The sequence below is a fragment of the Megalopta genalis genome, chromosome 4, assembly GCF_051020955.1.
Source record: "Megalopta genalis isolate 19385.01 chromosome 4, iyMegGena1_principal, whole genome shotgun sequence".
In the NCBI taxonomy this organism is placed as follows: Eukaryota; Metazoa; Arthropoda; class Insecta; order Hymenoptera; family Halictidae; genus Megalopta; species Megalopta genalis.
This window is the reverse complement of record NC_135016.1, coordinates 29,146,520-29,162,743: the sequence shown is the minus strand read 5'-3', so window position 1 is coordinate 29,162,743 and position 16,224 is coordinate 29,146,520. Positions and strand designations below refer to the sequence as shown.

Here is a 16,224-nt window from a genome sequence, read left to right as displayed (position 1 = left end):
AATGAATAGATAGAATAACGAATCGTTCGAATATAAATATATAGAATAAAGAATTATTCGAATGAGTAGATAGAATAACGAATCGTTCGAATATAAATGTATAGAATAATTAATTATTCGAATAAACAGAAGGAACTAATGCAAAGAGGAAAACAGTGCTCGTCCTTGAGAAGCTTCGTTTCTAGCGTGACACGTTCGTCCTCATAATCTGGACAACGCCATGTAACATGGTGCAGGTCTCGGAATTTTGTTCCGCGCCGTTTCATTCCGCACACTCTTGCACAAGTTTTACGTCGCTCCACATATTCCTTTTATATTTTCGTTACGACCGCGTGGAACTTCACGATAGGCCCTTTTTCACCTGCATAGTTAATCAACCGGTGACTCATCGGCGTCGACAGAGACCCGAGGAAGGTTCCTGCAAGATGTATACGTTCGAGCTCGCCCCGACCCCTCCCGCGCCGCCTAAAGTCCATGATCTCAGACTATCAGGCTTAGGAGCCTGAGACAATGGACGGGCGCTCGCCTTTTATTGAATTCTTTCCTTTTACCAGCCGGTTGCTCGAGCGCCACTCACCGGCTGTATATGTAAATGTAGCTTAGGGGACGTAATCCCATGGGAAGACGAGCAAGGGAAAGCGACGGCGGACTGCAGCCAGCGATATTCCGTCATTGCCGGGCGCGGGCGCACCCTTATCGCCGCTGTACACGCTCCTATATCACCCTTCGATCGCAAAAATAGAATCCTAGAATCGCCGAATTAATGATGCCGCGCTTATATATATATACCAGTACCCGGCCGGTTATCGGGAAAATCCTGAAAAATTGGCGTCGTTAGCCACCCCCAACGGTGTATCACGCGTGCAACAAGTTCATTCAACTTTTACGATTAAGCGTTACTTTTAATTCGGAAAAGAGCAGTCGCTTTCGATGCTCGGCGCAGATTAAACGATTCTTTGATGTCAATTTTCAAGACGTTTGTCGCAACGCGTTTTCAATATTTGAAAATTGATACGCGATTCATTTTTAACTCATTGTACTCGAAATCGTTTGAATTCAAAATAGTTTTTCTGATCCACGTTATCGCCGTATTGAACGACTCGGTGCATTTTAATCGTATAAAATACAGTCTTTTAACTCGTACAACGGTTACAGTTTCAGCAGTTTTTCGAGTATAAACGATACGTTAATTGTAAGAAATAGAAATTGCACGAAAATGTCGTTTCTCTTTTAACAATAACAACAAGTAGAATATAATGTAACGATACCCTTGAATTCGTCCAATGTCTTCACAGTTTAGTAATTGAGTTATTCATTCTCTCTTGTCATAAGTGCATAAAAATACTCAGACTAATTACAATATATGCTTGAATAAAGAAATTTATCCAAACATTTTTTGTAGAAACATTTCCATAATATCGGGAATTGTAAAAGCAAGAATCATAAATTAGCAAGTTAATTATAAACAGTTCAATCTTTTTACCGATTTAAATCATTCATGTCTGTCACAAATGCATCAAATCGGTAGCTATAATGTAAAATTGTTTTAATCGTATAAAATAGAGTCTCTTAACTCGTACAACGGTTACACTTTCAACAGTTTTTCGAGTATAAACGATACGTTAATTGTAAGAAATAGAAATTGCACGAAAATGTCGTTTCTCTTTTAACAATAGCAACAAGTAGAATATAATGTAACGATACCCTTAAATTCGTCCAATGTCTTCACAGTTTAGTAATTGAGTTATTCATTCTCTCTCTCTTGTCATAAGTGCATAAAAATCCTCAGACTAATTACAATATATGACTGTTATTGATATGATGATATTATTTCCATAATATCAGGAATCGTAAAAGCAAGAATCATAAATTAGCAAGTTAATTACAACCAGTTCAACCTTTTTACCGATTTAAATCATTCATGTCTGTCACAAATGCATCAAATCGGTAGCTATAATGTAAAATTGTACAGCGAAAAAAGAAAAATCATAGAATCATAAAGAAATTGTGCGACTGAAGAAAATTTGAAAATTGGCGGCTGCTGCTTGCGTCTGATGCCGAAAATTGTTCTATTGCAAAGAGGTCCCCTGGTCGCAATTAAATTGGACGAATGTAAGGGATAAGCACCGAGCTTCGGCATTCGATGTTCGATACATTTAGCGTCGATGCTCGTTCAGCAACGGCTCGAGAGACCCGGGATGGCAGTCTCTCGGAAGAAAGGAGGAAGGACGCGAATCCGATGGTAATCCGCGAAAGCCTTCCAAGATTCGAGCGCCGGTGATTCGGCGAGCCCTCGGAAGGGCCGGCGAGCAGTACTATGTACCACATGGAAGCATATGCCCGCGATGTAAGTCCGTTATAGTGGAGGATCTCCTTTCTTTGACGAGATTATTGGCGCACGCCAATAGGACGAAGCGCCGCCATTCACGGGAAAGAGTTCACGTGGCCTGGCACCGTTGCTCGAGAGAACATTCGAAGCTCTCTTGCAAATTAATCTGGCTTCCATCCGGTTGGCTCTGTCCAGTCTCTCCGCTTTGATCGCATTACATAAATTCCCCGGTAATTCCGGTTAGAGAATTCTAAGGGAGCTGATTGATATTGACTGCGACGTTTTATCAGTCGCAGCCAATTATGCGACGGCTCTGTGCAAACATTTGCTGTTGCTCTTTATCGATCTCCATTAATCCTCGGACGTCTGCGAAAACTATAAATAAATAAATAAAATTTTACTCGATGAATTTATTCGAAGCATTATCCGAGTAAAATTTGATTCGAAGAATTCGTTCGATGTATTATCCGAATAAAATTGTATTCGAAGAATTCGTTCGACGTATTATTTGAATCAAATTTTATTCGAAGAATTCGTTCGATGTATTGTACGAATCTAATTTTATTCCAGGAGTTTATTCGAAATTTTATCCGAAAGATTATTCGAATAAAATTGTACTCGAGAAATGTTATTCGAATAAAATTATATTCGAAAAATGTTATTCGAATAAAATTGTATTCGAGAAATGTTATTCGAATAAAATTGAATTCGAAAAATGTTATTCGAATAAAATTGTATTCGAAAAATGTTATTCGAATAAAATTGTATTCGAGAAATGTTATTCGAATAAAATTGTATTCGAGAAATGTTATTCGAATAAAATTGTATTCGAAAAATGTTATTCGAAACGTTGTTCGAATAAAATTTGATTCAAATAGTGCCTCGCCGATGAAGTGAGAAAAATGATTTTGATTTCCGCAATTTTAGTTGCAGTTCGCAGGAGGTTTCTCGCATGATTTATAGACCGACCGTATTTATGGTTGCTCCCTCTGTCGAGCATATTTATGGCAACACCTTTGACATTTCAGAAGCCGCGCGAAAGTGCCTTTGCCATACTACGCGTCGTGTAAAGATTTTCAAGGTCCCCGGCTGTTTTTCAGCGTGCTGGTTTAGAGCTCTTTAAAACTTTCGTAAGAGAAAACGTCTCCGCGCGTAACGCTGTAATAACAAAAGTATGTTGTCGTAACTCGGAAAGGTTTCAGCTTGCACACGGTGTATCGCAAAACCGGATAATATCGTCTCTATAGAGATGCTCGCGGTGGTCGCGGCGAGCGAAAACACGTGTGTATTATTTTTACAAGATTATTCTTCGCGAAACCGTTGAAACGGTTTTCCTGAGGACGGCGGAAAATTGTTTTCATTGTTTGCGCAGCGATCAGCTGAAGTGGAAAATGTTTTTGGCGCGTCACGACCTGACCTCGACACGCTTAGTCATCGTCCCCTGTGCGTCTTGCGCCGCGTGAATGCGATGGAACCGACGCGTTGCTGTCGTCGTCCCTTGTCGAACTCCATGGAGGCTTCAACGCGAGCCGTGTTTGCTCTTTTATCACTTTCGAGATAGATCCTAGTGCTCTCGTTGCACGCTGCTTTAACCTTAACATTTCCTCCGACGAGATGCGACTGTTCGAGAATACTGAACGCTGACCGACGAATACGTTTTAAAGTAATTAACACTATGCCGTCCGGTGGCACCACGCTGGTGCCATGCAAAAACTATCTATTGTATGCCGGTGGTACCACTTTGGTGCCATTTAAAAAAATCTGAAATAACATTTGAACTATATTTCCTGGGTGTTAAAAGGCAGCAAACTAACTATAGCATTGTGCTTATTCAACTAAGAATTAAGTACGAAAATTCTTGGATGACATATCTTAATTTTAGGAATTTATATTACCGTCATCTTCGAAATTTTTTTTAAAATCTAAAATTTCCAAGCTTTTATGCCGGCGTCAAACAAAAGAATCATATCTAAGATCTGCGGGCGGCAGAGTTAATCTTTTAGGCACGACGCGCCACTATAGTGGCTTCCGCGGATATCATCTTTCAGAACGACACGCCACTATAGTGGCTTTCGCGGATGTCATCTCTCTGGACGACGCGCCACTATAGTGGCTTGCTCTAATAGCTCACTCGCTCATTGTTTGAACCAAATAATCGTCTTTATATGCATTGTTTCACACTTCTTTTGTCTTTACATCGATTTACAACAGTCCACAGGGTATCCTAAAAATGTCTCGCAATCCGGAAATGGCGGGTTCCTCGGATCATTTGAAGCAACTTCTTCCTTTACAAAAATGTTCTCCGAGGCACCGTTAACGAGTTATTAACGAAAAACAGTGACCAATAAGAATCGAGTACGGCTGACGCGAGGCGGCCCAGCCAACCAGCGCACGAAGCCCGGTTCCGCTCATTGGCTCGGTCGCCTCGCGCCAGCTGAGCTGGGATTCGACCGCTCGACCGCTGGCGCCGTTGGCTCGGCCACCTCGCGTCAGCCGTACTCGATTCTTATTGGTCACTGTTTTTCGTTAATAACTCGTTAACGGTGCCTCGGAGAAAATTTTTGTAAAGGAAAAAGTTGCTTCAAATGGCCTGAGGAATCCGCCACTTTCAGATTGCGAGACATTTTTGGGACATCCTGTTATATACAGACAGAACATACAGTATCAGACTCTGCCGTCCAGAGAAATAGCCTCGCGCAGCAATTCAGCCGTACCTAAAAGGTTAATTTAAAAAATTTTGCACTTTGCCCTTGAAACCATTTTAATACCAAATCCAACAATTTTCCTGTAAAATCTCCATTTTAGACGACTTACATTTCATGCATATGACATTTACTCTTACGTGGCTCAGCAGCAACTACAGTTTACAATTTCCTTACTTTTTACAGTTGCTTAAAGTCCGGAATATTTGATAATATAGAATTGCGAGTTTGCAGGAATACAGTTTGCGATCTTACTAATGAGTGCAGCATTCTAATGATCTCCGCTATACGTTTATATTTGCCATCTCTCGCGAGACTGAATTGAGGATAATGTGTTCGTTTTACGTACCCCTAAGGAGCACATGTACTAACTAGATGCACATTGATCAAGCACCGAACTATGACGTCCATTAACTTAATTTGCTACACTCGAGCGATGCTTGCATCCGCAAAATGCATCTCACACTATTGCGAACATTCTGCATAATGCTGTGACATTTAACCTTTGATAGATTAATGCATCTCGGGCTGATTAGATCGCCGCTTATTAAATGTTTCCGATATATTTTCTGATACACTACTGCAAGCTGCATTAAGACTGCGTGTAATTTATAATTTCGTTAAACAATGCTCAGTGAAAATTTCTAATCTAATATTATTATTAGTTTAATTATTTTAATTAAATTAGTTTAATATTTATCATATGCACACGCAACAATCCTGTGTTTGTTAAATAAACCATCTGATTTAAAACATTAATAAATAAATAAATGAATGAATGAATAAATAAATAGACAAATAAACGAATGTATAAATAGACAGATAAATAAATAGATAAATAAATAAATACATAAATAAATAGACAAGTAAATGAATAAATGAATAGACAGATAAATAAATAGATAAATAAATGAATAAATAAATAAACAAATATGACAACTCCGAGCAACCACCAGAAATCCATCGCAAATGAAAACCAAATGGAAATATGTATGAGGAAATCGCCAGCCGTAAAATAAAACTTAGGTACATCGTGCGCCCCGTTACGTTTTAATGGATGAATTATGCTAATAGAAAATTCAGCAACGTTCACGCAAAGTTAACCGGCGTCTCTTGAAATCACCGATCTCCCAGGCACCTGTGCCTCCTTTGTGAACGTGACAATCCAGGAACCCTCGAGCGATGTTCATGGGACATCATGATCCGTGGGGTCGGTTTAATGGGTGTCCCCGTGGATCGGTCACGTGTACTCTATACACATATGTATATATATCTTTGGAGCTTATATAACCAAGGCGGTTGCCTACACGCCGTGCACGCTGTCACGCCATTAATAGCATAGTGAATGGTCGAATGACGTCATATTGGATACTCTATGATGGCGAGTCCTTAGTCTCGGCTTAATTATAAAACGCTCTCTGGCCGCAGCGAAGAAAAATATTCCGCAAACAATGGCCGCAAGGAGCTCGTTTTAGCCGCAGAGGAACGTTGTTTGTCCGACGGGTGGTGAAACCGTCGATGACGCCGGCGCCACACACACAAGTGAATTTTTTATAGAAAGCGATAGAGTTTGCTGAGACATCTAAATTAGTGTCCTGAAAAATTCTAAACTTAGAATTTGTAACGATCTTGAGCTTTATTCAGAAATTCTTCGAAATATATTTTTGAAGATATCTCTTGCAGGCTTACGTAGCATTGGCGCAGTTTCTGCATCTTGCAATTAACGCGGGCAATTTTTCCATTGCATAAAAATCCGCAGTCCAGTTATTACCGAATACGATGAATTTACACAAAATAGGAGAAATTTAATGCGAAATAAAAATAATCTGAGAACACGCAAATATACATACTGTAAGTTTAATTGATTACATTTAAATTTATATTAAATTCATATAAATTATATTAAATGTATTATGTTCGACGTATGTGTAAATTTGAAAAAAAGAATTATGAAGAACAGAAAGAAGAAGTGTCATAAATTCTACTTTTGTAGAATGGATCTTGTTCGTTGGAGCACTTTGATTTAACGAGAATACTTCGCTGTAGTTATAAACGGTTCTGAATTCTTTCATTAAAATACATGGAAAAGTACGGCAAAATTTGTATACGCAAGAAAATTGTTTTATTCGGCGGCGTTCGTCGGTGTACTCTATAAAGTCAACGAGGACTCTACGGGTGGAGGGTAAACGTTAGAAAACATCGGAAAAAGAGGCTATGGGGTGGGAGGTATAGGGTGGAGGGTAGTTGTCTCCATGGGACGGTCACGTGGCCTATATACCACGAGAAACTGTAGGGGCCAGCGGAACGGCAATGGGCACCACATGACGGTGTCCCATAAATAGTCGGCCGGACGCCGGAATTTCCATTATATCGCGTTCCCGTAGGTAGTCTCCATAAACAATATCATCGAACTCCGCGCGGCGAAATGGCATTCCCCATTAGGTGTTTGTGTGCAATATTTATTACGGACGCGGTCATTGTGATACGCGGGATTTATAGGGGTTTACGGCTTAAAATCTGCAGTTTGCTGTCTCTCTCTCTCTCTCTCTCTTTCTCTCTCCCTCTCCCGTTCTCTCTCTCTCTCCCTCTTTCTCTTTCCTTCTCCCTCTCTTGTTCTCTCTCTCTCTCCCTCCCTCTTTCTCTCTCCCTCTCCCTCTCTCATTCTCTCTCTCTCTCTCTCTCTCCACCCCTCTCAGCTTCAAGAGAGGGAGAGAATGAATAGACGCGTAAAGAGAAAGAAGATGGTTATGGTAGTGGAGCCAGTTACCATGGTGTAGCCAATTACTGTACCTTTCGTTTATTTTCAAGCACAATTAATTTTATATTTATCGAATAAGATATATCTAAGATATATACAATAATATATATATTAAAGCAGTCATCTCCAATGTAAACTTTTCAATGATCTATTATTATGTTAAATTCTTTTTATAGGATATAACATTTATGAAAGTATATGAATACATATGAATGTATAATATGAAAGTAAATTGTTGAATATACTTCTCTATTCGGGCACGTACTATTATTAAAATTGTAAAAAATTTCTTGCAGTTCTTACGAGGCAATTTTTGTTAGTCGCTTTTAGACCCCGGCAGTTTCAGTGTTAAATTGCTAAAGTTGTTTCTAGTGGCCGAAACTCCTCGAGTGCTACGAACAGGTCACAGTAATTGGCTCCTCTACCCTATGGATTGTTTGAAAATAGTTGAATAACGCCGACGAGGCGGCGCAGCCTCGTTGCGAACATTTTTCGAACGTGCTTTCGGTGATCGCTGACTGCGGCCGATATTTCACGTCGAGTTAACGCGTCGATGCTCGGTAGTTCCGGCGATAGTTGTAATCACGTTCAATTAACGGGGCCGAGCAGAGTGCGCGTAATAGCCGGATATATTTCAAAGTAGCCGCGTAAATGCCCGGAACCGTGCCTCCTCTACATTGTTTACGCCATGTTGGGTCAGTTTTTTCGTAGCGCCGGATGGGCTGCAGCCTGTGCAAAGTTTATTTAATGGGGGATTTAGTCCTTAAGTCCGACGCGGTAATTTGACACGATTCTCCTAGAGTTTTCAGAAGCTTTGTGGTCCGCCCCTTTATTTACGGGCTGTATGTACGGATCTAATTTAATTCCAGCGTCGACCTCTTCGGAACGTGACGGATCTTTAAAGATTTTAACGTAACCACTAAACCGCGAGTTTTATGCATTTACAGCAGAAAATGGATAAATGAAAAATACCAGAGCTGTGACAACACAGGATGCATTTATAAATACCGTTGTATCGTTACGTTCACTGTGTTGATATCATTAAACGAAGAAATAATTTTATCTCTGACTTATGTTTTATACAACCAACGAGGACAATTCTTAGTTCACATGAAGATCCGCAGTCTAGCAACGACAAAATACGTCGTATATTCTGTGAAGCGTATTGTTCTTTATATTTTTGCGTGTTTCGATACACGATATATTTTAATGATTTTCTACTAGTAACTTCGCCATTTTTTTAACTTAAAATGTAACAAAACGTAAAAGAAATATTTTGTAAAATGTGAAACGACTCTCGTAATAAAGACTACTTTTAAATAAAAAAGAAAAAACATCGAGAATATTCGATGCAAAAGTTTTCATCCAAAAGCGTCTTTACAATCACAATAATCATATGTAGATTAAAGCCTGAATATGAAAATCAGAAATCCTGAAAGCCTCGGTTATGGTTAGCAATGGCAAAATACGTCGTATATTCTGTGAAGCGTATTGTTCTTTATATTTTTGCGTGTTTTGATACACGATATATTTTAATAATTTTCAACTAGTAACTTCGCCATTTGTTTAACGTAAATTGTAACAAAACGCGAAAGAAATATTTTATGAAATGTGAAACGACTCTGGTAATAAAGACTACTTTTAAATAAAAAAGAAAAAACATCAAGAATATTCGATGCAAAAGTTTTCATCCAAAAGCGTCTTTACAATTACAATAATCATATATAGAATAAAGCCTGAATATGAAAATCAGAAATCCTGAAAGCCTCAGTTATGGTTAGCAATGACAAAATACATCGTATATTCTGTATATTTATTATTATGTTAAATTCATTTTATATGATATAACATTTATGAAAGTATATGGATACATGTGAATATATAATATGAAAGTAAATTGTTGAATATACTTCTCTATTCAGGCACGTACTATTATTAAATATTGTTGCGTATTGTTCATTATATTTTTGCGTGTTTCAATACACGATATATTTTAATGATTTTCAACTAGTAACTTCGCCACTTTTTTAACTTAAAATGTAAAAGAACGTAAAAGAAATATTTTGTAAAATGTGAAACGACTCTCGTAATAAAGACTACTTTTAAATAAAAAAGAAAGAACATCGAGAATATTCGATGCAGAAGTTTACATCCAAAAGCGTCTTTACAATAACAATAATCATATGTAGATTAAAGTCTGAATATGAAAATCAGAAATCCTGAAAGCCTCGGTTATGGTTAGCAATGACAAAATACGTCGTATATTCTGTGAAGCGTATTGTTCTTTATATTTTTGAGTGTTTCGATACACGATATGTTTTAATAATTTTCAACTAGTAACTTCGCCACTTTTTTAACTTAAAATGTAAAAGAACGTAAAAGAAATATTTTGTAAAATGTGAAACGACTCTCGTAATAAAGACTACTTTTAAATAAAAAAGAAAAAACATCGAGAATATTCGATGCAAAAGTTTTCATCCAAAAGCGTCTTTACAATTACAATAATCATATATAGAATAAAGCCTGAATATGAAAATCAGAAATCCTGAAAACCTCGGATACGGGTTAGCAATAGTGTAATGCGATCACACGAGCGAATAGTTCGTAATAATTTGTTTTATTAACGATCCACTCCGAATAAGAAATTCCGCGGTTAACAGTAGAGCGAGTGCTCCAAGATTCCATCTCGACCGCAGGTGTTGATGCTCTTGGCTCAGTTGGTTGTTGCTCGAATATTTCATGAGCTCAACGAGTAAGTTCTGCGTCACCCTCCTTGAATGATTCATTCCGCGAGGGTGGTTTTCACGGATCCTCCGCACAATTGCGGTTTTCTTTTTCTAAAATGATTACAAGGGCGTTGCCGTGTCCTTTGTGTGTTTTGCGTCATTCGTCCCACCTCACTGTATCATTTGCAATGCTCTTTCGTCAACAAAATGCATCAATTTGAACACCAAATGTCTAATACTAGAAATTGTGTACAGTTTGTATTTCGTACAAAAATTGTAAGCGGAGAACTACAGATATGAATTTTCTAGAAAATGCTGTAAACTAAAACGTTTCGAAAAACATTAGAAAACTTTGTTCAGTTCTGAATCTATTAGGAGTGCGAAGATTGAAGATTTTTCTTTGCTGCGAGCTTGAAAAAAAACTTGGTACACGATTTTTTCTTATGGCTTCGTCGATCTTCGACCGAAGGGCGTATCAATTTTGCAAAAACGTAAGCGAACGCCATCAAGGTTTTACGTGTTCCATAAAATAGCTAGAGAAAATCGTGCATCAAATGTTAGGGGGTCGTTTCGCAGGAGAAGGTTCGATCTTCGAAAATCCACGATCCATTCAATTGCGAAAAGAAATCGTTCGGGTAGTTCCTTTCCTCGTAACGCTTATTCATTCGATTTATTACTTGCAGCTAGTTACAAGCAAAATAGTTAAAGTTATTAATATTTCAGCATTTTTTAAAAATAAAAGATAATTTATAATTATTTAAAATATCTATAATATTTATAATTTTATAATATTCTTTATAATAATTATTTATAATTATCTATATATAATATATATCTATAATATTTATAATTTTATAATATTCTTTATAATAATTATTTATAATTATCTATATATAATATATATCTATAATATTTATAATTTTATAATATTCTTTATAATAATTATAAAGAATATATATAATTATTAGAAAGAATATTATAAAATTATAAATATTATAGATATCTTAAATAATTATAAATTATCTTTTATTTTTATATAATTTTATATAATATTTTTATTATATATTATATATATTTATTATATATTTTTATTTAATTTTATATAAATATTTTAAAAAATATTTATATATTTATAATATCATTCATAATAATCGTTTAAGATATTTGAATTTTTCAAAAATAAAAAACGCGAGTTTCTTATACTTTTTTCATTCGTACCAATTGCAATATCTGACAACAATTTTATAGACATTGTCTAGTAAGCACGTCTCTCTAAAAAGATCTCAAGAAAATGCAAGTAATTTCGTCCACCTCTGAACAAGTTATTCTGTTTGAAAAAATGTCCGAATATTAATGCGAGTCGCCGTATTCCGACAGGAAAAGCGAAGCGAACGTTGTCGTAGACCAACGTTGACGGGTACACGCTAAGTAAATAATATCAGATAGAATTTGTTGCGGTGCCGTGAACCGATGGGCGTTCACAAGACCCGGTCTAGCATGGAGGTTTATGGTTTGTTTAGCAGTACCCATGATCCACCATGCGAATTTCCCCTTGATTAATGTACGCTCCCAGTTTGGACTTAAGCTCCTTCAGGGTCGACGGAGGCAGGCTCCTCTCCCGGGACCAAATCATGGAGAACTTGTATCCCTGGTGGCGAGGCGCGGTGCTCTCCGAGCAAACTAGCATGGCGACGAAGGCACCGTAGTCCGCGAGCACTATCACGTGCCTGAACGGTCCTGCGAATCATAATAAAATCCGAAAGTTAACGGGGGCCGACCCGATTGTTGACCCGGGGACCGCGCCAGCTCGAAACTGTCCCTTTCCGAACCAGAGGCCATTGATCACCGGTTTGTAGATTCTGCGGCGAACTTTCACCGGCGCCAACACTTTTCACCTTGTACGGGGCGGCACGACGACAACGGCGACGACAGCGGCGACGATAACGTGACAGTGAAAATATTAGTTTTATTGATTTCCGAGCCAAGGTTCCCGAAGGTCTCGCTTTATGTAACGCGCTTTATTTAGAAACACGTTTGCTCGGGTGCAAAGTACTTCGCATGGGGCGCGGATAACCGAACAAAGGATTTGTCAGCGGTAGTATCCGATAACGAAGAGGAAATTTGATTCCAAGAATTTATTCGAAATATTATTCGAATCAAATTTGATTCCAAGAATTTATTCGAAATATTATTCGAATCGAATTTTATTCGAAGAATCTATTCGAAATATTATACGAAATATTTTATTTCAATACAATTTTGTTCAAATAATCTATTCGAAATATTATTTGAATAAAGCTTTATTCCAAGAATTTATTCGAAATATTATTCGAATCAAGTTTTATTCGAAGAATCTATTCGAAATATTATTTGAAATATATTATTTGAATACAATTTTGTTCAAAGAATCTATTCGAAATATTATTTGAATAAAGTTTTATTCCAAGAATTTATTCGAAATATTATTCGAATCAAAGTTTATTCGAAGAATCTATTCGAAGTATTATTTGAATGAAGTTTTATTCCAAGAATTTATTCGAAATATTATTCAAATCAAATTTTATTCGAAGAATCTATTCGAGATATTATTCGAAATATATTATTTGAATACAATTTTGTTCAAAGAATCTATTCGAAATATTATTTGAATGAAGTTTTATTCCAAGAATTTATTTGAAATATTATTCGAATCAAATTTTATTCGAAGAATCTATTCGAAATATTATTTGAATGAAGTTTTATTCCAAGAGTTTATTCGAAATATTGTTTGAATAAAGTTTTCTTCGAAGAATTTATTCGAAATATTATACGAATCAACTTTTCTTCGAAGAATTGATTCGAAATATTAGAAGAATAAAATTTTATTCGAAGAATTTATTCGACATATTATTCGAATTCGCTCTTCTTATAAACCATTTATTTAAAAAATTTAATACTCGCGCGATGTTCTTTGGACCTAGTTGAACGAATCAATAGTAGCACACAACTTTTATCCAAGATTGAAGTTCCTGAATGAATAATCTAATGGACTTAAAGATGAAGAACTTGATGGAGTAACACTTGCAGGATTACATATTTGATTTGCACTCACCCAACTTGTTCCTCGACCCTTGCAGCTGCCAAATGCCAATGATTTTGTTCCCTCTGACGATGCCTTCCACGTTAAAAGTGATAGGAATATTATTCTTGTGACTCTGCGCGGTATATTTTATGTCGAACGTGTTCAAAGATCTTTTTCTCACGAAAAATTGTCCACATCTGCTTAAGCTTTCGTTGATCGGCGTGCCAGCCACGAGATACCATTTTCCTGAAAACTGAGACATTTTGTTAAAAAGATTTTATGCATTTATGAGAATGATCAGAAAACGAAATGCAAAACTGTAATGCTGTTGCGTTACTATCAACCTGTTAAAATTATTAAGCAAAGAAATTAACGTCCACGTAGCTCCTGTATCTTGTAATTAATACAAACACTTATTATTTTCCATAAAGATCCGCGTCTACGATATAATCACGATTATATTTACGATTACATTTACGACATAATTACGACAATCGCTACGATATAATTCCGACAATCGCTACGATATAATTCCGATAATCATTACGATATAATTAAGAATATGATTTTGTAGGTGAATTTTCGTAAGTTAATTAAAATTGTACTTTCGATCTTTGTGAAATGATAAGCGATGGGTAGACCGTGTGATCTTTTAAAATTGTGTCATAAATACACGAGTCGATGATTATGTTTCAGAACGTCTCCCCCGCACACACGTGAATCGATCGACACACATAAATTCGAATTAGGAACGTGCGTGTGCACGCAAGTTTGAAAATTAATGTGTACGACTACGGCGATCCAATATTGACAGGTTTCGGGTGCAGGAGCGCAAACCCACGACCCGTTTAACTGATACTTCACCGAATTTACGTGTGTCTGTATAGCTGCGTCAGGCTCGCCGATATTGTGTAACCGATGGCATTATACGTTTATCGTGATCCGAACGAATGATTCTTCCGCTTGATCTCGCGAACGTAACTCTCATGCGAACGTGATTCAAGGACATAGAGCTGCATGCAAATTTTGTCCAACTATACCTCGAAACGCTGCTCTAAACAAATATGCTTCTTTATATTATAATACGTTCACAAATTATATTCTCTAACGATCTAATCATTTATAAGAAAAGTCTGTAATATAGAATTGCGAAGACGTAAAAAGAATTTGAAAATATATAGTCACGCTGTTTGCAGCTTTTCGAAGCGATTAAAAGAAACAATTTATTTTTATTCGATTTCTTTCTTTTATTCGCAATCGTCTTGGAAAATGTTTATTTTGCATAAAGATCCGCGTTCTTATAATTGAGAAACAGAGATTAGCTAAAAATAAATCGTTTATATTAGTTAAAATAGTGTAGTAATATTATTAAATTTTTCTTGCATCTTTACCAATAATAAATTTTTGCCGTAAATGCATAAAATCCACAGTCCACTAATAATACGCTGAATAAATGAAATGAAAATAAATTCTCTTTTAATTATTTTATTAAATCGAAAATAGCGTAATTATATTATCAAATTCGTCTTATATTATTACCATTTTATATTTCATCTACAGTAATGTCTCCCTAATTGTCGCCCAAATTGTGCACTAAAATAGACAATTTGGGAAGAGGAGACGCGATTATTCGAGCCTTGCGGCTTGTTTTTTTTATAATTACCGATTGTCAATAACTATAAAAACGAGCCGCAAGGCTCGAATAATCGTATTTCCTCTTCTCAAATTGTCCTTCTTCGTGGTTAATGTCAGCGTCAATTAGGGAGACATTACTGTACTCGTTTCTGCCATAAATGCGTAAGATCCGCAGTTTCATTATTATACTTCTTTCGCAATACTCAGCGACGACTAGTTCTAGAATATAACCGCAATGTAATAATACTAAAAACATAAAAAGAAACGAATTCTGCATTACGTGGTGTAGAAGAAACGATTATGGCCCGTCCCGAGTTGTGTTAATCAACCGCACCCCGAACAATACGCGACTAGCTCAGCACGATCAGCGCCAACAACGCAGGTATTACCTGATTCAAGTCCAGCGGCTGTCCAATATCCGGTGTGCAGGCAGTGCAGCCGAATATCAAACACGCGGTGCAAATCAACGCCGGAAGTAACACGCAGGATCGGAACATTTTCTGTTGGCGGCGCCCGTCGCGTTCTGCTCCCGACGATCAACGGCCGCGGACTGTTCGGTATATTGAAACCGTAAACGCGGATTCTGACGGGATTCCAGTTCGTTATCTACGACGCATTACTCACGGGGGTTTGCAGAGTCGGTGTGCTCAACTGTTCGTGTACAGGGTCCGGTGCCTAAATCGAAACGCCGGAATCTCTCGGACATTTATGGTCGCGTAAAAAGTCAATTTTCTTGTAAACGGAGGCCCGGATCAAAAATAATATGTTACACCAAATTTGTTTCTTATTTTTCCGCGTAGAATTCACCCTCTGCGCGGTTCTACTTCCTTTCTTTTCACGTCTTCAAAATCGCATCAACGACGCAGGTTATTAGCAACTCTATTCCGTGTTTAAATCATTGTGAGATTTATTAACCAAGGTTCATCATTTAAACGAGATTTCTAAGGTGTACGTCGTCGATTAATTGAATCGTTGCGGTTAAGGGTATAATTGTTGAAATCAGTCGTCAAATC

The 16,224-nt window shown here is 37.1% G+C and overlaps 2 protein-coding genes across 2 annotated transcripts in view; one reads left to right on the top strand and one right to left on the bottom strand.

The window, feature by feature from the left end:
- The window catches only part of hwt (SH2 domain-containing adapter heavyweight), a 414,519-nt gene that overhangs the window by 255,441 nt on the left and 142,854 nt on the right, over window positions 1-16,224 (top strand). The gene's annotated exons all lie outside the window — the stretch shown is intronic.
- On the bottom strand, window positions 11,709-15,762 carry LOC117218402 (uncharacterized). Its single transcript, XM_033466738.2, has 3 exons — window positions 15,601-15,762; window positions 13,607-13,829; window positions 11,709-12,252 (listed from the first exon to the last, which is right to left on the bottom strand). The coding sequence occupies exons 1-3, from the start codon at window positions 15,706-15,708 to the stop codon at window positions 12,032-12,034; spliced, it is 552 nt and encodes a 183-aa protein (XP_033322629.1). The 5' UTR covers window positions 15,709-15,762; the 3' UTR covers window positions 11,709-12,031.

Bases quoted from the DNA above. Each gene is read 5' to 3' on its own strand.
- LOC117218402 (XM_033466738.2), bottom strand. From the start codon at position 15,708: ATGTTCCGATCCTGCGTGTTACTTCCGGCGTTGATTTGCACCGCGTGT. The intron at 13,830-15,600 runs GTAATACCTGCG...AAAATGTCTCAG, and splicing joins AGCCGCTGGACTTGAATCAG to TTTTCAGGAAAATGGTATCT. The intron at 12,253-13,606 runs GTGAGTGCAAAT...TATGATTCGCAG, and splicing joins AGGGTCGAGGAACAAGTTGG to GACCGTTCAGGCACGTGATA.